This window comes from Colletes latitarsis, chromosome 10 (assembly GCF_051014445.1).
Source record: "Colletes latitarsis isolate SP2378_abdomen chromosome 10, iyColLati1, whole genome shotgun sequence".
NCBI lineage: Eukaryota > Metazoa > Arthropoda > Insecta > Hymenoptera > Colletidae > Colletes > Colletes latitarsis.
In genome coordinates, this window is record NC_135143.1 from 11,695,439 (window position 1) to 11,719,923 (window position 24,485).

The 24,485-nt window shown below is 41.2% G+C and overlaps 1 protein-coding gene across 3 annotated transcripts; it reads right to left on the reverse strand.

The window, feature by feature from the left end:
* Positions 1-219: 219 nt before the first annotated feature.
* LOC143346827 (aquaporin-like) lies at positions 220-21,101 on the reverse strand. 3 transcript variants are annotated; one of them, XM_076775335.1, is made up of 7 exons: positions 20,987-21,101; positions 20,201-20,854; positions 13,990-14,166; positions 3,682-3,869; positions 2,920-3,063; positions 2,382-2,838; positions 220-1,584 (listed from the first exon to the last, which is right to left on the reverse strand). In XM_076775335.1, the coding sequence occupies exons 3-6, from the start codon at positions 14,123-14,125 to the stop codon at positions 2,398-2,400; spliced, it is 909 nt and encodes a 302-aa protein (XP_076631450.1). In that variant the 5' UTR covers positions 14,126-14,166; positions 20,201-20,854; positions 20,987-21,101; the 3' UTR covers positions 220-1,584; positions 2,382-2,397. The 3 variants fall into 3 exon arrangements, with proteins under 3 accessions (XP_076631450.1, XP_076631449.1, XP_076631448.1); XM_076775334.1 differs by lacking the exons at positions 20,201-20,854; positions 20,987-21,101 and adding an exon at positions 15,625-18,233 and having other exon boundaries at positions 13,990-14,163; XM_076775333.1 differs by lacking the exons at positions 20,201-20,854; positions 20,987-21,101 and adding an exon at positions 15,625-18,233.
* Between the last annotated feature and the right edge of the window lie 3,384 nt (positions 21,102-24,485).

Sequence of the window (24,485 nt, forward strand, 5' to 3'; positions counted from 1 at the left end):
TACAGACTCTGATATGTGTCGCGATACAAGCAATAGCATCGACAGACCATACAGGCAATGATATTAACGATGGATCCAACATTATGACAGCTATAGACTTAAACCCATTGCTAAAATTTTCAAATATGGTATAGAACTCGATGTTTTTTCGTTTTTTTTTTTCGTTGCTTTTAAAGTGCTACGAATCGAAGAGTCAGGGGCAACGAAATAACAGTCTCGGATGTTAAAACGTATCAAATTTATTTCTAGGTGTCTGTTGTCGCGAGCTTGCCTCTGAAACTCGTTCCTCGAGCGCGATTATCGTCGAAAGAGGTGCACGCGTTGGTAGTCGAGCGAACGTGTAACTGCAGTCGCCGGCATTTTTGTTTGGCGCACGCGTATGCAGCTCCGGCACAATTAAAAGTTTCCACGGAGCGATACTGCCGCGGGTAATTTGCTGAACGCGCTTGTTCGCTGCTAATCCCGTTATTTCGAATTTCCACGCGGAATGGGCCGGCCGGAGGGATCATCCGCGTTGTTTCCCGGCAAGACAACCGACCTAACGAGCGACGAATTCAAGTCTGCCGGAGCTACCCTCCCCCGCAACGATGACAAACGGCGTCGAGAAGAGGGATGTTTTCGCTAGCCAGTTCCGCGCCAATAAAATTACCCCGTCCAATGGGGGACAGCTTTTCGAGAATCTTTAAAATCGATTCCCTTTTCTATTTTATTCTTCGAAACTATATACGCCCTCGAAAATATTTCTATCGCTGGACTCGCAAAATTAACAAAGTTGCTTCGGTCCACGCAATTAACGCCATTTTCTCGAGACCACATTTTTCGCGAAAATAAAGTTTACCCGTAAATTAAAACTTTTTATATTTAAAATTGTACATTTCTCGGATGGAACGAAACAGCGAAATCTTTTTACCAAATAGTTTGATACAAACACGTCCGCTACCGTCATTTAATTATTTTATTCGACGTACGTTTTTAATTACATACGAATAAAATTTATTAAAAAGGCAAACCGAACGTTTCCATTTATTTATACGAATATAAAACAGATAATCGTCCTTGCAGCGAACGTGTTAAAAATAAATCGCTAAAATTTTTTCCGAGCGCTAATTAATGCTCCGACTTCGCTCCCGCAAGCTTCGACGCGGCATTTTCGGTCACACTTTTACAGCAAACGGAAGCAGCGTGTGACCAAACTTCCAGCAAAACAGGTACCTAAAGTTTTTGGAAATTTTTACGAAAATACTGAAACATCCTCGAATGGAAATTTTCCAAACGCGAATTTTCCGAGCGAATTCGAAGGCAAGGAACGCGACCGAGGAGGATCGCAATAATTTACATTCTTCGCGCTACCGAAACCCACGGCGATCGCGTATTAAATTTACATGGAATCTTTGTACAAGAGTGATTCGTCCTTGATCAGCGTGTCACAGAGAATTCCTCCTCGCGCGGCGTTATTCTTGATCTTTGGGGATCCGAAGGAAGTCCCACTTCCGGTTCTTCGCTGCTGGAGAAAACGCGAACGCGATTTGGATTTCTCGCTGGAATCGTGAACCATGGACCTACACCGGAATGCATCGTTACAACCTGAAAATTAGCAGAAACCGTCGGTTATTTCCCTTTTAAAAAAATTAGGAACTATAAAATAATAAATGTGGTTATAGAAATTGATCGTCTCAATTGTTTCCGGTTCTTTCTTTAGACTCTTCGGTGGATAAACAATTTAAACGTATGGGACTATACTTAAACTAGAGAAAATTAATTATTGCGTTATAATCAGACTGCAAATCTTTATGCAAATTCATATTTTTATTGACACTTGAACTGACGAAGGAATTAAAACAATAGATATTTGAAGAAATGTATAATGCAATGGGAATAAATGTTTATTCATTCTTGTGTAGAAAATCACGGTTTGCAAAAATCCAGTCACGTCGATTTGTAACAATTTTTATTAGGAATTACGAATAGGTCATTTTGACCAATTCGATAGTTTTAGTGTTAATAGAATTAATTAAATGGAAGCTTTGTCGAGGGTTGTCTCCATTCCTGCATATAATAATTCGCATCTTACTTTAACTATTTCTTATATTTCTGTACTTTTTTGAGAATTTAAATTTCCCCATAAATACATAAACATCCGCAGTCTAGTTATAATGTCTGTTACAAGCCACCCCCCACCGAAGAGGATCACCAAATTATCGAGTACAAGGACCCGAAATTGATCTGAAATAAATTTTTTCCTGCAGTTTGAAACTCTCTTTTCATGCGTCCTAATACGATATAACTCTCGAGTCTCGACTAAAAGAATATTAAAAGCATCGCAACGTTTTCCCCGAAAAGGGATCCTAAGAGATCCATGTATGGACGACCATAGTGCATACCTGAATCGTGTCGCGATTATGTTTCCACGCCACTGAGGTTCCCAGGGTTCTGGCCGCTGCTTTGACCCTTGTTGGAGAGAAAGAGACACCGATAGAGAAGAGACGCGACCAGGGCACCTGTGATCGGCGCCAACCAGAAGATCCAATGATGGCTCCAGTATCCGTTCCACACGGCGGGACCCAGGGTCCTGGCGGGGTTCAGACTGCATCCCGTGTAGGGGATGAAGATTATGCAGAGCACCGTGACGCAGAAACCGAACCTCATGGGCGCAGAGTCGGTGTTGTTGGCATTTCGGTGGTCCCAGAGGCCGCAGGCGAAGAAGACCAGGATCCCGGTACCGATCATCTCTGCTATGAAACCCTGGGGGACGCTCAGTTTCTCGTTGATCTCCGTCATGCAGAACGAGTTCGCTTTGTCAGGTGTCGAAGCAAACATCAACTCGGCCGGGGTGATCGCCTACGGCAACGAAAGAACACGATTAACGCGATCGTTTCATCGAGCAAATCGATATCGTTGGTTGACCAGTGCTCTCGATACCTTTAGCAAGCTATAGCCTATCAGGGATCCCAAACACTGGGCGGCAATGTAAAGCACGGCCATTGGTAGAGACTTTTTACCCAGGATCAACGCGGCCACCGTTATCGCTGGATTTATGTGAGCCCCGCTGATGTGTCCTATGCACTGCAACCAAAATGCAAACTCTGCTCAGCAATCTGGAACCCAAGTTTCTTAAACCATTTTTTTTCTTTCACTATTTAAATAGTACGATTTTTTGTGACAGAATTCGACAGAACAACGAACGAAGTTCTGCAATTTGGCTTTGATCGATCCTGAATAACCATTATTCCGGATTAATTTCAGGATAGACGTATGTATCGAAACTGTAGAAATAACAGTTGGTAATTATTATTTAAAATACCGAAAATATTAAGAAATATGGCCGTGAGGCATAGAGTTAAATAAAAGTTGCAGCTAATTGGTCATTGTACGATGGAAACAATGCCTCTATAAACGGTATTTTTAAATTTTAAATTAAATACAGGGTTGTCTTAAAAGTTTTAAAATATACCCTCTCGCTGTATTGTATAATTTTTAATCGACCAGTTTTGATTTCCTGCCTGAAATGTTACAAAAGCTGCTCTCTCAAAAACTTCAATATTTATTTTTAATTAACAGACGTGTGTCTCTGAAGTTTTGTCGTGTATAGTCTGAGGTCTTCGAGCCGAAAATTGACGATTCTTAGACCCCGTCGTTCTCGAGTTTAAGAGAAACAAGAGGACCGAAAGTGTCACGCTTTACCTGTATAGCGATCATCACAGCAAGGCCAAAGGTTAAGGAGATTTGAAATATGCTCGGTACGACGTTCAGACTGCCGATGCAACCGGTGCAACCGATGAAAACCAAGATCGCGGTTCCGATCATTTCCGCCAGCCCGATCATCAGAGTGTCCCAACCGGTCGCATCCTCCGCTATCAAGCTGCTCAACCCTGAAACGAAAAGCATAATTCGAGTTAGAATGGCTCGATCCCACGCACAGTGGCCAATTTTAACGATCAAATCGAAATTACGAAACTCTCGTGAATTCTTTTGCCATAATTTCTTTAAAACTTCGTTCTAAATATTCGTTATTCTGATAAGCAAAGATGAATTATAGCAGTAAAGTACGTTCGAAAATGAACGCACAGTCATTGCGGGGGACGCAGTCGTCGGAAGACGTCGCGGTGCTCCAAGCCATTGTCTCGATAAGGAATCATCACAGCATCGACGAGAACGTGGCCACGAGACCGCCGTGAAGATGACGTCCGATAAACGACGAAAGGAACGACGCGGATGCAACGTGGATCACCATCGTGCTATGCCGATTCGCGATCCTGATTTTCATCCTTTAACCTCTGTCCTACGCAGCTTTCGAATCGATAGCAAAAGGTCAACCTACTTCTCGCGATTCACGATTCTGTCAGCGTTAGGGACTTCAAGCTGTACTTCTGAAAAATGATTCTCAATTCTACGAATAGAATTCTAATCGACGTAAAATTTCTTATGTTACATTCGTAAGTCGAGATTCTTCTTTGTTTAAACATCACAATCTAAGAATTAATAATTATTAATTCTTCTCGCGTTACGAATCTAACTTCGTTTTAGAAAGATTAACTCCTATATACGAAACGTCGAATGAAATAATAGAATTTTGATTTTTCCATCGACAAAATTCGTCGCGATTCGAAGAATTATTCCTATCGGAAAGGTTGATTCGAAAGGTATCAGAACCAAACGGGGCTAGGTGGATGTCAAAGGTCGTCGGAATACAAATGGCAGGAACGTGGCCACTCCAGAGGCAACGAGCAAAGCTAAGGGACACGTCTTTATTTTTACCCACTGAATGCATAATCGAGTGGAAGCTAAGAGGCAAAGGTTCGACCGTGAATATTAGAGCCCGGTTTCATTATCGTTTGATGCTCGACCCGGTTTCTCGCGGAATAATATCGTAGCCAGCACGTGCGAGATTTCCGCGCCGCGAATCCACGCTCGATCGGCTGCAATTTTCTTAATTACGTCGGAGGCTCTCCCGGCTGCGACTCATTAAGGTAACCGCGAACGTGCACGCTCGATCGATGGCTCTTCCAGATGGAATCAGGAACGAGAACGGGTCCCACCTTTTTCGCGCGGTACATTTTATCGCGAGAACGCGACCGCGAAAAGCGACGAACGGATCCACGAGTTTCGAACAGACGACAATAGAATCGTTACGGATGTTTGGTAACCTCCTTTTTCCTATTCTTCATTCCGTTCGATAGATTGAAACACAAACGGAGGCGTTTTCTGTACGTAGCAAAAATAATCGTAAAGTTGTACAACGCACGAGAGGTTTTAATAAGCATTTAAACTTTTACGATTTGCTTGAAGTTGATTCCGAGCGCTGATATTAAGGGAATGGGAGGGAAAAACAAGCATTAAAAAACACGGCTTATTAACAACACGATTCATTTCAGTTTGCAACGTCAGGAAGACGGATTTTTATAGTTCTTTCGTCGAAGTCGACGCTTCCCATTGGGCCGCTCGCAACCTCGATTCGCGATGATTCTGTTCTATTTATCGCGAATACGAGCGGTAATCTCGGGTCACCGTTACGTATGCGTGCACCAGAAATGATAAAATGAGTATCCAGGATAAAAAAAGAAAAAAAGAAATCAATACAGAGGTCAGGCAACGCGCGAAACTTGAACGAATCGACCACTTTCTGGATAGCCTTACTATACGCGACTTTTCGGAAACTCTCCCTCCGAACCGAACTCCACAAACGCAAAAAATTTACATTCCCATAACCGTAAACTCTCTACGAGATCTAAAAACTCTATCTAAACTCGAACCTATTAAGATCTTTATAGCGACCGTAAGTGCATTTCTTCTCGTAAGAAACTTAAAAGAATCTCGATGACTGAAAATTCTTTTTAATTTATTTTTTAGAGGATATACACCGTAACTTTAGACTCTAAATAATATTAATGGATGGTACTCTCTTAATTTACTTCCTCACTAATTAAACAGCTCACTCCTACTTCCTTTGGAAGATTTAAAAAAATCTTGGGTGGTTAATATTCTTTTTAATTTTTATTTCAAAGGATGCAGACTGTAACTTTGGTCCTTAAGTATTACCGCTAGATAGTTCTTTTTAAATTCAATTCCTCGCTAGTTTCCATTAAATAGGTAACACCTGCTTTCTTTCTAGAAAATTAAAAAAAATCTTAAGTGACTAACTTATTTTCAATTTTAATTTTAAAGGATGCAGACTGTTGGCCTCTAAATAATATCCCTAGATGTTCCTTTTTAAATTCAATTCGTCGCTAGTATCCATTAAACGGCTGACTTTGGAAGATTTAAAAAAATCTTAGGTAGTTAATAATCTTTTTAATTTTTATTTTAAAAGATGCAGATTATAGCTTTGGTCCTTAAATAATATCGCTAGATGGTACTGTTTAAATTCAATTCCTCGCTAGTTTCCATTAAACACGTGGCTCTTGTTTCCTCCAGAAAATTTCAAAGAACTAGTGGCTAAAATTCTTTTTCATTTCCGCGTATTTAGTCGTTCGATGCTGGGTCGCTGACAAGAGGTCGTCAAACTTATCGGGTTAAAATTGGCTACCGGGCGCCAGGTAGTTTATACACGCAATCTTTATAAAATCTCGACGTTATTGTGATCATTGGAGTTCCAAAACTTCGTGCAATTTCAGCTTCGGCGACGAACGGCGAGGATTTACCAAAGTTTGCAGGACCCCCGCGACGCGACAGCCTCGCTTCCAAGTTTCTGGTAGACGCACGTAAGTATACAATCGCACACGGTCGTCGACGCAAAACACGATACGCCAAAGCACGTTTGCCCCAGAATTACGGCCGAGTTCCCGTGATTAACCGTGTGTCGGCCGGATATAATTAGAAGCCAACACATGTCACGCGCAATTTCCATTAGCGAACGCGTCCCGTCGAGAGCGACAGTGATCGCTCATTGATGTTTACGAATCGAGCTGATTGCAATATTCCAAAGGCTTCTGGCCGCTTGAAAGAAAGCAATTCTAACTGCAATAACAACTCCACGAGCTAACCGGAGAATCCCAAAAGTATTCAACTTACAGAAAATCAATTATTTCATGAAATGGTTATAAAAATAAATTGCAAGCATTGGAAACCGCGAGTCGGAGGCCCCTGCTAACCAACAACGATTTATCGTTAAAAGAATAGAGTTGAAAGGCACGAGAAGAATTTCTCGGTTACATCACATATTTCCGATTCATTCGTATGCAGCAATTACTTCACCCTTGCGTAAGAGCATGATGTAAAAAAAGAAGGAAAAAAATGTGATAATATCGAGCAATAATAAGTTATCAAACGTTCGTAACGCTGAGCGCATTTTTAAAAACGTAGGAAGCGTCTAGGAATTTATGAATGGCAAACGCCTGGCCACGGGGAATCAAAGTTACCGTTTTCGAGAGCGTGCTGGTCGACGGAGTCTTCAGCGATGGTATCTCCGTGCCTTAATTGCAAATGAAATTACCGGGGACTAGTGTTGTCGGTAATTACGATGAAAGTTACCCGTCGCAATTAGGGATCGAGAAAGTAACGGGCCGGCGATCAACGTTTAGAAAATAGTGAAAGGTCGTCCAGTTTGTAAAATCAAAGTTATTCCCCAGTTTTGCCTAATTAATAATCGCCTATCGACCATTAGCCCGCCATCTACCAGCGAATGTCGAACGATCAATTTTTCATTATCGCCGTTTGATAACGAGGTAGGATGAATCAACGTCGTGGAATGAAACTCAACGATCGAGCGTTTAAACTGCAATTTTATTCTGAGAAGAAAAACACAGATAAAGAACCGCTGAACTGATCAGTCTTCACGGTGCATCGTGGACTTCCGGTCTCGGAAAAACCTTATCGATAAGTTCGATCAGGGAACGTATTTAAATTTTGTTCAGGCGCGACGCCGTCATTGGTACGTGCGCATAGTTTTGCACGGTGAAAGTATAAATTGGAAAGGATTATACTTTCAGAACGAAACGGCGCCCCGACAGGCTTATCTGCTGTGACTGGTCCAAACCAAAACAATACAAACATCTCCAATTGATTGTTCCCGTCGAGAGAACGGAGTAGAAAGCGCGCGTGAGATCAATTTCCGTTTCCCCGCGATTTAGTCCCTCTATATGGCCGATATAGTTCAGGTTTCGATCAGAGCACGCGCGAAAGCTTCCAAGATCGAGGACTGTCTCGTACTGGATCGCTCCACGCTCCAATTAACGTCTCTTCCGTATTTTCCGCGGCACGTTCACTCGAGCATCTCCGCCTCGCTCCGCGGATTCTTCGAATTCCAGAAAGAGCTACCCGCGACTCTAATTGAATCGCACGAAAGTAATTTCGACCCGCGTTGCATAAACTCCGACATTCCGCGTGGGCTTCCGGAAAAATGCCCGGGAAAAGACGACGGGATTCATTTGCGATCGCGATAATAGCATAAACTAATTCGAATAAACTGTCGAACTTCAAGTTTGTCGAGTTTCGAAGATGCAAACGGTTAAATTTGGTCCTCCTGCCCTTGGAAGTACCAAGGAAACGAGTCTGAACAATTGAGATACGATTTGATCAAACTTTAGTAAACTCTAGGCTAAAGTATTGGATCAAACAGCACCACATTCTTGCAAACTATGATAGTACTGTGTTATAAGATTGCAATTAGTACTATTTCAGGAGCTTCAAACTTTAATGAACTGTCATTACTAATATAGTGTTAAACAAACAACTTCCAACTTTAACAAGCACGTACTAAATTATGAGCTCCCAAGTCAGAACTTTGGAGAACTGTGAGATATCAAAATTAATCGTAGTTTCAAGACGTTTCACAAAAATTAGTCTAGAAGTGCACTGGGTCATTAATTTCGCGATCGTCGAAGTAGGAGCGGTTCAAACAACTCCAAATTCTTGCAAACTATGAGAGTACTGTGTTATGGGATTGCAACTTTAATGCATCAAAGACGGAGTACAGTAGAGTTCCGATTATGTGATACCCGATTATCCGGAATGTCCGAAAAACCGACATATTTACTCCAAATATTCTTCAGTAAATGTTACAAATCATATTTCAGACAAACGAAGAAGTCACAGCCGCATGTCATGACGATACTAAGCAATTTTATATACTTTATTTTTTATTAATCAATTGTATTACTACATTCCCCATGGTTGTGTATATTAAAAATAAAATAAGAATTTTTTTTTAAAATTGACACGAGGTAAGTGGAAAAATTTTTTGGCGAAATTAAAAAATTTCAAATCGTTCTACAAAAATTATTTTCAGTTGCGGGGGTCAATTACAATCATTTTTGGTCAATACACATGTCCCCAAAATCCTACGCACTTTCGAGAAAAAAATTCTTCACCGAAAATACAATGTCAGACCATGTCTGACCAATGTCTGATTCCCCTGAAATTTCATGCGTATGTTTAAAAAATCATAACTCCTGAACGTATTAGAGGATTTTAAAGTCTCAAAATGTAAACAGCTCGTATTTTAGTGAAGAATATTAGGAATTCCAAGAATGTTCGAAAAGTTGTTTCTTAACCACGTAAAGTGGGAAATCCCCCATAAAAATGGTCCAATTCCTCGTTTTTATCACTTCATATGTAGGTACAGTCCGAAGTATGCCAGATAAGTGGAATTTTACTGTACTATTTCAAGGGCTTCAAGCTTTAACTAACTGTCAAATACAGTGCTAAACAAACAACCCCCAAGAAGGACGTACTAAATTAGGAGTTTCCAAATTAGAACTTTAGGAAACTTTGAGATACCAGACTAATCGTAGTCTGAATATGTTTGACACAAAATTAAAATTCTAGAAGTGTACTGAGTTATTGGTCCGATGATTGTGAAGTAGGGGCAGTTGTAGTCGAAGTTCGTCTTTCGAATGGTCAACGTAGAAAGGCAAACTTCCCAGTGAAAGAGGAAGAAAGTACGCGACGCGGTTTGCATTTCAGGAAATCGGGTTACCCGGAGATTTCGACGAGCCAAAGCTGCATCGCGAAAGCGAATACATAAATCGAAATTCAACGTGGCGCATACGCGTCCGCGAGTCCGCCATGGCGTAGTTTGCTCCGGTGCACAACGCAACAGATGTCCCATTACCGTGAAAAACGAGATAACAATTCGCATAGTATTCACTGATCGCGATATCCATTGTTATGCGAATGCACCGCGATGTTCGACAAATTGCCATATCGCTCAAAGTTCTCGAGGACATTTGTTCGTCGCGGTCGTTTCCCTTCGGCCTCCAATGGCGGGTAGAAAGAGGCTTTAGTTAGCTTAGGATCCCTTTCCGCGATAAGTTACCGCTTACGATCCAGCCATAGTAATCTGGATCTCTCCAAAAACACCTTCGGCCATGATCCGATTTTCATTTTATTTTCATTGGTTCTCCAGAGTCGCGGGCGGCAATTTACTGAATTTTTCTCGAGACCATTGTGATAGAAACGAATAAAATTCAGAAAATGTCCGGGGGATTAAAGCGACCATCCGGTTACTCCGTCCGCGACTCGCGTTGATAAATTTCGACCGGGGGAAATCGCTTCCAGCGAAATCGGAAAGCATAATGTCGACGAGTGTCGAGAACTTATTCTTTTCGTTCGTAGTTGGAAAGAACCTCTTATCGAGAACAGGGATCTTGTTTGTTCGATCGATCTGGATCACGAATACGTCGATAAAGTACTCACGTAATGAAAAAATATTCCGTCATCGATGATCAGTCTAGATTAGAATCGAAGTCCAATTATCGATGATATTTTAATACTTTGTCATAACAGAGTGTTACTCATATATTTGTTCCTTTATCGATGTTGCTAATGACAAATAACAGTGATAGTTTAAAAAAACAGTCACGATTTCTGAATAAGAGAATTCGTTTCGAGAAGATACTTTGGAGAATATTTAAAGCTCTATATATTTATTCTTCGTAAGGAACCACGTGAACAATTCTTTAAATAAAAGTTAACCAAGACGAGAAAATTCTTAAGGCTTGTGTAACGATTGTAAACAGAAAGAATAATTTATTGTTCACAACTGTATCCTATTATCTGCTCGACAATTGAAGTTGTTGAAAAGTTATAGAGTTCGATAACAGGCAATAAGAAAGGTGGTACGTTCGAAACACTAAATATAAGTTGTCCTTCCTTGTCACACGGTCTGAGGCGTTTACCGTGCCGAGTAATTAGCATTACGTTAACAAACGCCCATTGCCACCTGCGCCACTTAATGACATCTAGTTGGTAAACGCCCGAATAATGAAACTGCATCGTTCGTTCCAAATTGAAACGAATACCGGTCACTTCCTGATCAACCAGTTTGCAGTCTGCGAACGAACAATCGCGGATCAGAGGCCCTGGATCACTATAGTTCGCCTACGAACCAAGGAACGAGCTGGGTCAAAGGCCATTCAGATCTAATACAAAATAATTCTCATCTAGATAAACCTTTCGAACGAATAACAAAAAATAAATAATTATCCCTATCGAATAAAAATTGAAATTTTGTATGTGTGACGAATAATTTATTTTCTACGAGCAACGAACTAAAAAGAAAATTATTTGCCCCTGATTCTACGATATATTTGGAGCCTGTATCGGTAAGAGAACGTTCCCCATAGTTTGAAAGTATTGAAAAAGATTATGGTCTGCTGGCCCGAAAGCACCGTTATCGCTCGGACGACGGAAGATCCGATTTCGGCGCCCAAATCCACTGATCGCCTAATTGCTCTAATCGCCGAGATTGTAATAATTAGCGTCGATTGGCCGGTCGCTAATTGGACCCGCAACGAGTGAATCCCCTTGAAGAGACGAGTATTCAACAGAAATGGACGCACCTGCAGGGAGAAATAAGGAGTAGGTACGTTCTTCATCGGACGATAATGATTTATCGCGACAATTGTACGTGGCAATTTGCGGACCCCTCCTGGTAGCCGATTCTCACGACTGCTCCACATTCGCTAATGTAACAGGTTGTCGGCGACCCGTAGAAGGCGGAGAGGAAATGCAAATGGCGCGAAACAATGTCCTTTGTGGGCTGGAAATGTAACGCGGCCATCGCGGGCGAAAGAGTAATTTCGTTTGCTCGCGATATCGAGCGGATAGACGCGGCACGTGATACTCGCGTTTCTCTCGTTTTCCACGTTCCAGATACTTTCGCGCGAAACTTTCTTTCCGTCCCGGGAAACGCTCTCCACCGAGAGGAACAAACTCGCCCGGGGAGCGAAGAAATTTTCATTAAACATGGTAATTCGATGCTTCCACCGACGAACGACCGCTCGAACAGCGAAACTTTGACGAATCGTGGAGAAAATATAATGAAACACGTGCATGTCTCCTTGGACGTGGCATAAACTAATTCGAATGAACTGTCGAACTTCGAGTTTGTCGAGTTTCGAAGATACAAACGACTCTGCCCTTGGAAGTACCGAAGAAACGAGGCTGAACAATTGCAATACGTTCTGATCAAACTGTAGTAAACTCTACAGTTTGGGATCAAACAGTTCCAGATTCTTGCAAACTATGATAGTACTGTGTTATGAGATTGCAATTAGTACCATTTTAGGGGCCTCAGACTTTAATGAACTGCCAGACACAGTGCTAAACAAACAACTTCAAACTTCCACAGCAGAAATGTAGGATATCAAAATTAATCACAAAAAATTAATCTAAGATGAACGTTTCACAAGAATTAATCTAAAAATTAATCTGAGTTATCAATCTCGTGATCGTCGAAGCAGGAACAGTTCAAACAGCTCCAAATTCGAACTCGAACAGCGAGGTTTTGACGAATCGTGAAAAAAAATGGAACTCGCGCGTGTCACCATTTCGTTTGGGGTCAACAACACGAAAGTACGACTGTCGAGGCCCCGGGAGTTCAGAGTTCAGTCGTGCTCGTTTAATCGAGTGTTGCAAGGTTTTTATCTTATCCTGTGACGATTATGGTTCCTCCCCCCTCGAAACGCGCTTTTATTTCGACAAAATCTGGCGACGAATCTCGGACTCCCTCGAGCTTGTCGCTCGCGTGACATTACCGAGCACTTTAATCACCCGTCGAGAGCGATCTGTCTAGAAACTTAGAAAGCTGGACGATTTTCTGCGTCCACGAGTTCCCAAGTAAACTCGTAACAGCAACGACAAAGGTGCTCGAGAAATCTATGTTTAAACGAAATGACCAAAAGCAAAAGTAGCTTCGACGTGTCTTTCGTCCTCGTTGAAGTGCACGATTAAGAATTCTAGGTGTTTTTCCCCTCGCCTCTCGATGAGAAAAACTAACATAGTAATCGTCATCGAAGAGAACACTCGAGATAACAGGCTTGTAGTATGTGTCTAGTAAACAAAGAACTATTGAATTCTAAATCGATGTTTACTCGCGGCTTTGTGGCTACTTTTACGGATGAAAATTATCTATCGATGGAAATTTGTGTCTTCGTTTCACGTGCACCGACCCAAAGTTTGGAGCGTTGTGGTTTCAGCGTGGCCTGATAAATTAGCAATTTTTTTATCGACGCTGCACCAGCCGATTAAGCACCGTTAATCCATCAGATCGCTCGAGAAAAAACGAATAATCGGACGGAAAGAAAGGAATGGTGTCGTTTTGGTGACCGGTTTCCGGGCGTTCACCGCGAACTTGACCCACTGTCACACTTGCAACGATCACCATGCACGTGTTTGCCAGACTCATTATCGTTTACTGTTTCCACGACGCTGTCCGTGAAAAATACGTAGCTCAAAAGATTAATTTCTAATGTGTTAATCTCTGTTTGCTCGTCGATCGCCACGATAACGCGGTTTTACGCGCGATCGTATCTGTCGCGACAATTTTTCGCGATGATTAACGAAACGGATCAACCAAACATTAGATTAATTTAGTTAGGTCTTGATTCCTAGAGTTATAATTCCGTAAACGTTTCTCTCGGTTCGTTTCTCTCTTTGAGCCATCTAATACCTGTTACTCTCTGTACCAAAAGGTTTATCTTGTAAATAAATAAATAAATCAGGGATCTGTACGCTATCGTCTTGCGAAAGCTCGATCGAGTTGAGACTCACAGGACGATTTGAGCTTCTTCTTGGCAGCCTGTATGCTGGAACTCGTTCTGAGGGTGATACCGATGCTTCTGGATTTCCCCACAGAATTTTCCGTGGCCCCGTTCGATGTTATTATCGAGACGCCACTTTGCTCCATATCAGCGAGATTTATTGGCGTCGATCTCACCGGCCTGTCTGCTGAAATGCAAGTCGTTCGTTTTAAGCACAATCGTGGAAAACGTTTTATTTGATTTACACCGCGGGAACCCAGCGATTCTCCGAAGAAAATAAATCGTGCGATGCTGTGCATGTCGTTTTACAGTTATTTACAATTTTTCACGCGTCGACTATCTCCCATATTAAAAATTAAATTGTAATGTAATGTATTGTGAAATTATTGGATCTTAGGAGAAAATTATTTATTGTACGCTTTCGACTCGTTTCTAACTGCAGCATCCTTCTCGATCCAACAATGAGTTTGATCCGCTCTACGTTACACACGTAAACAAACGGAAGATATCTTCCCGTTCGCCGTAGAACAGCAGCGCGACTAGCGATGAAATACAATTGCGAGCGTAAACACCGATGAATTACGGTCTCCAAACACGTTCTCTGTCAAATTGGAAGTGTACCGTGCGTTCGAGCAACGCCGAAAACAAAAGACAATCGTAAATCGACCGTGACAAAATGATCCAACGGTTGTAAATCGACGGAGCCAGCGTGTTCGATTCGAAAACTGCATTTCCGATGTTGTAAATTTTACGCGGATCGCAGAGACTTAGATCGTTATCAGATAAACACGAGCCAAAAATAATACATGAAATCTGAGAAAAGACCCGAGTAACTTAAGAATTTTCGTTTGAACATGGATTATGTTAAGAACTCTGTTTCTATCGTTTTATTGATTTTGAAACTGTTCGATTTCTGTTTGGACAAATATTATTAATCATTCGTTATTACAGTAAATGAAACGAAAATTTTCGAACAATGTAAATATATTAATCGACACGGAAAGTTTCAGTTTAATTTCTCTAATAGTCTCCATTGATAATTGTGTTCTATCTGCGGTCAAGAATCCTTCGATAACGATGCAGTCTCTTCGTGCCGTGTTGCAAACGTCAATGAGCGACGAATGTCGTTGATAATTAATACTAACGCGCAAGATGTTTCGAATGTAATCAAATTCCATGTTTATGACGCGCGATCGCGACGAGAAACAGTCGTGATTTCGATTTTTCCATCGTTCCCTTGCAACCTGACAGAAATTAACATACGCCAGCTCGCATAGTTAAGCAACCGTAGACAGTTTATTAAATTTCGAAACAAGAAATTAAGATTGTTCCATCGTTCACTGGACCAATTTTTTATCTCGATTTAAATTGAAATTGTCGACGATACGAGCGAGTCTTTGACGATTCGATTCGTAAGTTTTTATCAAATAAAATGATACTACCTATAACTGATACTGATATTTATACTCATAAAGAAACAGAAAAAAAATGCAAGTTTTGCTATATATTTTCTAATTTCTTTCGTATGTTTTATATAATTTTTTCGATAATTCGAAGATCTACGAGTCGAAACGTCAGATCAGGCTCGTTTGAGATTGCTCTGTTGATCTTTGGATTGCTTTTCATTTGAGATGTACAGACTCACCTTCGATGATACGGGTGGTCGGATTCGAACGTATTCGAAACGACGAAAATCACACGAAGGTTATTAAAAAACGATCACACGACAACTGAGTTATATCGATTGGTTCCCTCTCGAGCGGATCCCTGAATTTCGTGGCCGCGATTCGAGTGTATTCGAATGTCGCGTGGCTTGGACGAGACTGAATCGTTTCGCGAGTCGCCTCTACCTCTATATGTAGAATCTCCACCTCTGCCAGTCAAGACTGTCGGTCTCCCGTTACACGACAACGTTCTGCCGACGAGCATTGGGAACTCGCTTCTGCCAAATCGCATCCCCACCACGACGCAATTTCGAATTTACGATTCTGTGGCAATTTGAAACTCCTCGCGCGAATCGCGTCAAAGGTTGCTACCTTTGACTCACATGAAAGTGCAGGCTCGAATCTAAATTAAATTCCTTCGTTTTTGACACCTTCAAAGAAAGAGTTCCATATAAGAAAAATAATTTTTCTCTTAACAATAAAGATCTCATAGGAGAAATCACGTATCAAGGATTGCTACATTTTGTTCGCCTGAAACTGGAGGCTCGAACCTAAATTAAATTCCTTCATCTTTGACATTTCCATTTAGAGCAAAATCACGCATAACGGAAGGGGTTCGATGCAAGAGAAATAATTTTTCTCTTAACAATGAAAATCACATTGGAGAAATCACGTATCAAGGATTGCTACCTTTAGTCCATCCGAAAATGGAGACTCGACTCTAAATGAAATTCCTTTACTTTCGACACTTTTATTTAGTGTAAAACTCTACTAAAATTGTGTAATATTTACTATTTACTATTTAAAAATCCCAAATCCATCTTCTCTGATAAAATTTTACATCAAAAAGGACCTGTTCCATCCTCAGTTGCACCCCTTATGAACATTTTCAGGTGGTCCCATCCACGCCACAAAGAGTTGGAGCGTGCTACGTCCCGAATGCAGAAACTCGTCGTCTGCCAGTCGGCCGAGTAATCATTGTCCCGTTACACGACATTCTATCGAGGAACTCGCGCTTCCCACAATCTTATCCTCCACGCGACACAGATTCGATTTCTCAGGATTTTCGAGTGCTCCTAAACGGAAAATTACGATCACTTTCGGTAACGCGAGAACCAATGTCGATCAAAAGATAAAACGATCGATATGAACGTGTTAATTGACAGCTGTCCCATCCCGTCTGTCCATCAAATTTGAAGTATAGCCTGAGAAACAATTATAGCGAGCGAAACGCGCGTTTTCGTTGCCAAATATTCGCATGTTATTTCTAGATACATCTCGTTGCATAATTCGCGACAGAGCTTGGTTTGATGCGATTCCCTGATCGAGCAAAAGAAACTCTAGGTCGTCCATCGAACAGCGATCTTCGAATCGTTATCAATTACGATTCTCATCGATACTTTTTTTGGCAAATTTCGAAACGGCGTTGAAACAGTGAACGACTCGAGATACACGAATTCGTCGTTTAAGTAATAAAACACAACGTGTATACCTTGGGCACTCTGACAAATCGTTTTTGAAACTAAGATATTATTTCCACATAATCGACGAAGTTACGAAATTTTAAGCTTCCCGTCTGCAGAAATAAACAAACGCGTACATACTGTGCATTTCCTGGCGAGTACGAATCTCCAAATATTCTACAGTTTTCTTTGAACGAGAATTCTTTTCGTGACCGAACTCGACAAATTGCATCAGGAATTAAAGAACGTTTCTTCCTCTTTTCTTTCTCTCGAAGTATCGCGAACATTTCGCGAAGCGTCGCGCGCCTTTCAGAAGGAAATCATTAAATCCAACTGTGTTGCGTGACGCCGATTGTGCCACCAAGATTCAAGAGTCTCGATTGTTCCGTTTCTTTATGTTTCTTCTTTTCCTGGCGTTTCGACAACACACGCGCGCGATCCCTTCGAGCGTACATCGAATTTCCGTCCACGGTGCCCGCGAAAACATAGGTATTTGTCGAACAAAACTAACGCAAAACTATAATTCCAGTAATTCTATCGTGATTCGTCTTCCATCGCAATACAAACGATTCGGAGTTCAAACGACGTAGAATCTAAAATTCAATATTCTTCGAATTAAAATTTCTTTCGTAAATTCATTTGCAAATCACAATTAACGAATCCTTTTTATTCGTTATTCGAGACTTGCCTAGTTGGGCGTAGCATTCGCGCGAATGCATAACACAAACAATTGAATCATCGTTTACTGTGTCATTTGCGATCGAATATATCGACCATCGTCGTTGGTAAAGATACTCAGCTATTTCCAGACCATTTACTATTAATTTCCTAGGCCACGTTAACTCGATCTTCCGTTTTGTTTTCCCCCCATCGACTGATTTGACATGTATTCGCAAATTTTATCAACGTTTTACGAAACTGAGGCAGATGGAGTGTGATCCGTCCGATCCCGCCGCGCAATTTGTTCAACTTTATCGCGAGCAACTACCTGTTCGTGCGCCTTTCACCTCTTGCTAATTCCATGTCACATATTTGCCTCGACGATCAGTTTAAACATGGCTTTTTGCTTCGGGAATCTGTCATCGTGCGCGCAGTGTCAACGACGTAATCCGTATCGGTGTTTACAAGCGGCTATACCTGCGTTTCTCGTCGCCCCGATACATACTCTATGACCATTTGTACAGTTTTCATCGTTTTTCCGTTTCCATACACGTTATCTCGGCAATATCTTTACAGATACTCTCTCTGGAACATCGTGTGCATGATTTGTTGATCGATATAACAATTATTTGTGAGAATTTCTTGTATCTTACTTTCAGTATTAACTTTACATTCGGTTCATCAGCATCGAAGGTTTATAAAACGTTTATGAATCGTAGAAAAATATACACTAGAAAAGTAAGCATTCAAGATACAGCAGATAATAATGAAAATGACAACTCCATTTAATTCTTTACTTCAAGGGAATTTAAAAATTCTTCCATAATAACGAGATACAGGGTGTTCGGCCACCCCTGGGAAAAATTGTAATGGGAGATTCTAGAGGCTAAAATAAGACAAATAACAAGAATATCAATTTGTTGATGGAGGCTTCGTTAAAAAGTTATTAACGTGTAAAGTTCCGACCGTACTGAATTTTTTTCTCGAAAATGCGCAGGATTTCGGGGGTACGTCTATTCACCAAAAATGCTTGTAATTGACCTCCGGAACTAAAAATAATTTTTTCAGAACGATTTGAAAAAATTTTTTTTCGCCGAAAAATTTCACACCTTCCCGAATTTTTTTCTAGAAAGTGGGTAGGATTTCGGGGGTATGTGTATTCACCAAAAATGATTGTAATTGACCCCCGCAACCGAAAATAATTTTTTTAGAATTAATTAAAAATTTTTTTTTTCGTCGAAAAATTTAGGCACCTACCCCCTGTCGATTTTTCTTAAAAATTCATTTTTCATTTTTAGTAATGTTGTTTGACGCCCTACCGAAAAGTTGTCTAATACTTCTTTGTAGATATCTATGAGCTCTATTTCAGAAAAAAGTTTCAGTGAAATATATTCACAATTGTAGGAGTTATGGCTGTTTGAAAATTGGACCATTTTTATGGGGTCTTTCTCATTTTACGGGGTCAAGGACCAACTTTTCGAATATTTTTGCGATTTGTACATATTCTCCATCAAAATACGCGTAGTTTGCTTTTTTAAACATCAAAATCGTCCAATCCGTTCAGAAGTTATGACGTTTTAAAGATTCGCATGAAAATTCGAGCAGACATTTCTGGCCAGAAATTATATTTTCGGTAAGGAATTTTTTTCTCGAAAATGCATAGGATTTGGGGGGTATGTCTATTCACCAAAAATGCTTGTAATTGACCCCCGCAACCGAAAATAATTTTTCTAGAACGATTTGAAATTTTTTTTTTCGCCGAAAAATTTTGGCACCTACCCCCTGTCGATTTTTCTTAAAAATTCATTTTTCATTTTTAGTAATTTTGTTTGACGCCCTACAGAAAAGTTGTCTAATACGTTTTTGTAGGTACCCATGAGCTCTACTTCAGAAAAAAGTTTCAGTGAAATATATTCTCAATCGTAGGAGTTATGGCTGTTTGAAAATTGGACCATTTTTATGGGGTTTTTCTCATTTTACGGGGTCAAGGACCAACTTTTCGAATATTTTTGCGATTTGTACATATTCTCCATCAAAATACGCGTAGTTTGCTTTTTTAAACATTAAAATCGTCCAATCCGTTCAGGAGTTATGACGTTTTAAAGATTTGCATGAAATTTCGGGGAACCATTTTTGGCCTCAAATTAGATTTTCGATGAGGAATTTTTTTCTTGAAAATGCGTAAGATTTCGGGGGTATGTGTAATGACAAATAATGATTGTAATCGACCCCTGAAACCTAAAATAATTTTTTCAGAACGATTTGAAATTTGTTAATTTAATTTTTAATAACTTTTTAACGAAGCCTCAGTCAAGAAATTGATATTCTTCATTTTCGTCTTAGTCTGGCCTCTAGAGTCTCCCAATACAATTTTTCCCAGGAGTGGCCGAACACTCTGTATAATGGATACGAAAATCTTGATTACTTTGATTACCGTTAGATCGCTGTCATAGTCACTTTATCCTTTGACTGTTTCCTCGAGAACAGTCATTACTGGTAGACTAGCGTATAATTTTTACGCGCTTCCATCATGGCGACCGCGTTTTGTCGCAGAATTGGAGGAGGTCAGGGCGACTATTCGTCCTATCGACTCTAATGCCGAGAAAAACATCTGGTCTCGGCATTCTCCGTCAGATCGTGTGACCTACTGCTCCTTTCTCGGCGTCGCGGTACGAAAAGAGACGCTCCGCCGCGATTACGTCGCGGACACATTATTTATCCTGCTCTCCTTATATCGTAGCCGCTTTTCGACCAAAGCTAGACGCAGCTTTTTCACTTGTTATCCTTCCAGCGGCGGGTATCGTCGACTTTTATTCCCGTCTTCATCGATCACGCGATTGTTTTTTTTCTCCCCCTCTCCTATCAGCGAACAAAGAGACCGGGACCGGGCATCGATCAGCGCCGTCGACGTGATCGATCGACAACCAACGACGCTCGTCCTTTGTCCACGGACTTCCGCGGAAAGAAACGTGTCGCAGGGAAACTGTTGCGTGGCAGGATGACGCTTCGCGGATTAACCTTGGGTCTCGAGACAGCTTCATTGCAGGAGCCGACGGGGAGGATCGACCCAACCGGTAGCACGATCCATCTGCGAAAATAATAAGATCAAAGGATCCGTTCGTATCCAGGCAGCTGATTTTCCATCCCGCGGATTTGACAAGACTCTATTTCAACGCGTAATAGAACTAAAATAACGATTCAGTTACGCGGAAGTACGCACCTAATCTATTCGGGACTTCTTAATCTTATCTGTGGTATCATTCTCCCGTCGCTCTGCATTATTCTGGCGTCCGTGGCCTCTGCAAATATGTTTAAAGGATTTACAATATTGAAATTCGGACGTCATTAACAGTATATTAACTATGTAATTTAATTGTAGGGTCAGGTGCCCTAATTTGAAGCACCGCGATATTAAAGAATTGTGATTTTGCCACCTATTGGCAATTAATGCAATCGATTACGATTGATATGACTGTGATAAAAGAATATTGAAGAAAATATAGCAGTCTGAGTTTTTGCAAGGTGATCTTTCACCTAATATTATATATAATAAGTGTGTCAGCTTTGTGTTAGCTCGATTATTTCTTCAAATATAAATATGGAAAATGAAGACCTCAGTAAAAAAAGCAAACATTTCCTAAACTGTCGTTATATTTTAAATTTGTCTGTTATCAGCCAAAATAGCATACTATTTAAATTCTTATAAAAGTTCTGCAAGCAATCATGTGCATAAAAAAGAGTATTCCATATTAGGGCAACTAACCCTATACCTCTTATACCTTATGAGCTATCAAATAGGAATCTTCTTTTGTGTTGCAGTTTTGTACATTTCCATGAACGAACCATTGGAATAAATAGACGACGCGTTTCGATCATAAATCGCGCCATTGGTACATCATATTTTCCGAGTTATTATCTCTCGTTCGCTCGCATGTAAGCAAATTATGTCGGAGTTAATTGTTCGAAACGATTAAACACTTTTAAGGATGCGAGAGTATCTCTTTGTCGGCGAACAATTCCGCGTGTAATTTATAATTATCCCTGTCGCGATTGTTTTTAAGCGTCCTCCCCGAGTATCCGTAATAATGATTTACAAAGAGACTTCCGAATACGTCGGAAGAACGTATCGCGCCAGCGACGTGTTCTATCTCTAAGAAGTTGACTCGAGAGTTCGACGAAAACCTCAGAGACGTCGATTAGACTTTGACGAACAAAAATCGCCAAATATTTAGCGATAAAAGAAACTGTGATTGTTTTCTCAAGCTCGAAGCTTCTACGACCGTAATTGTGATCGCATCCTCCTTCCAGCGGGGTTCGACGCAAACCTCAGAGACGTCGATTGGACTTTGACGAACAAAAATCGCCAAATATTTAGCGATAAAAGAAACTGTAATTGTTTTCTCAAGCTCGAAGCTTCTACGACCGTAATCGTGATCGCATCCTCCTTCTAGCGGGGTTCCAGGAAGTTTCGCGCGGGTTTTTCGCCGCTAAACCATTCGCGGAAACGAATGGAGCACAATACGGTTCGGTATGGCTGAACAAGTTCGTCCAGCTTCGTTCGGCTTCCTGGATGCCGCGAATCGAGAAAACTGGACCCGATGGGAGGGAACGGACGAATACGAGTGATTTTTCACAACCGGAAACGGCAGAGTTTCTTCGCTCCAACCGATAAATAGAGAAAGGAATGCTCGTACGAGTTTCTCGACAGGGTTGTGACTGGTCCAACAATGTAATATTCGAATAAAAAATGAAGGAAACCGTGGCTGGCGCACGGGGCGAAATCAACGACCCGTAACGAGAGTCCTGTAAACGATAAGAGAAAAAGAACGCGCGACCGTCGTATTGTTTCGTTGCGCAACGATACGGCCCGCGTGTAATCTCGTTTCCTCCATTATTATCCCGCGAATCGATCCTCCTGGACCTCCTTTCTCTTTAAAGGCGTCTTCCTTTTTACGCTCGCGACACCCATTCCCGTAGAAGCGAAAATAACGAGTCGACCGCACGAGGAATCTGTCGCCGGGGCCTTGAACCAAAGTTCGAAAAGCAGGTCGTTCGTTTTCTCCTTTCAATCGCTGGGAACGTCGTCACGGTCTCTGTTCGCCTCCTCACGGCGACCAAAGTTTTCAGATAGTCGGTGCACGCGATAGCGATGCTAGAAGAATCGATTCGACGATGCACACGGTTCCTGTAATAGAAACGAAAGCCACGTGAAACGCGGAACAATAAAATAAAAAAATAATTCGTTATACAAGCTACCGTATCGGTTTACTTGACTCGACGTAATCAGATTACAATTTCTATCTGTTCGTTGTGTACACAACGTCAATTGTGGAGAATAGACACCATTTTGAGAAAAAAATTCGATTAGGTGTTGAAGTTTCTCGACGAAATTAAAAAATTTCAAACCGTTCTAAATAATTATTTTCGTTTGCAGGGGTCAATTACAATCACTTTTGGCGAATAGACACACTCCCGAAATCCAACGCACTTTCGAGAAAAAAATTCCTAATCCAAAATGTAATTTATGGCCAGAAATGTTTCCCTCGACTGACTCTCAATATCCTGGCGTCTGAAACAGGGTCTGCTAGAAAACGCTTCTCCCCTATCCTTTTCTTTCCATCTCTAGCATAGGACCCCCAAACGCCTCTCTTTATCTGATTTTCATCGAACAACAACTTTCCCTCTCGCTGTTGACGCGAACAACCGACGGAAAACGAAGAAGCTCGATGGAATAAACGGGTCAAGAGCGGCGCGAAAAAGCAAAAAAGCAGCCGTCAGAAAGGGAGGTCCTAATAAAGCGCGAGAAACGCAACGATCGCGCGGTTAATTGACTGACGCGTTAATTGACCGACCTAGAACGGTCGAGCGGGAAGTCAGGTGGCTGGTGCCGGGTTAATTCGATGCAGAAAATCCAGATTCGTAGATTAATCTCTCGGTGTATGCTCCGTTCGAGAGACGTCGAGTAATTATCGTGTCACCGTCGTTTGCTCCTATCGTCGTTTATTCACAAGGAATCTGTCCTCCGCTTAGCCGCGAAGAGATAATCGACTTAAGCGGCTACACAAGGTTGCCTGGTACCTGCTGGAAAAACACGCGTCAAAAAGTCAATCGCACGTGAAATGAGAAGGAAATACGAAATTCCCATCCTCTATCGCCCATAAATCACCGTATCATTCGATAAACGTGGAATAAGAGCGAGTCGACGGGTTCAAGGATCGTGTTAAAATTGTAAATACGCATTTATGAATTTGGAAAATTATTAAAAAAATTGTCTGTTAAACGACTACGATGATTAACTAAAAATTGAATTCATCGGGAACCGTCTGTCTTGCTAAAAATTCATGGTCGTTTAAACTTTAAGGTCTCTGTCGGCGTCCCGCTGTTCAACGTAAAAGGACAGCAAACGGGGGGAAAAAGGCAAGCGAAAAGATATAAAAATGGCAATATCGATGACGCGAGCGTCCGCAACGCGACAAAGAATGAAATATCAGGATCTGATAAGTCCTTATGTGGTTATCGCGCGTCCATCAAAGTCGTTAAAGTATAATTCAAAGATTGATCGTGATTCCGCGGAACAAATGTCCACCGTACGGAGAAATGTTCGTGCTACGTTGATCGTCATCTTATACGCCATTCTTGACGTTAAAGAAGCTTAAGACCTCTTCAAAAAAAAAAAAAAAAAATAAATTGTTCCTTCTATAAATTCGTGAGAGGAAGAC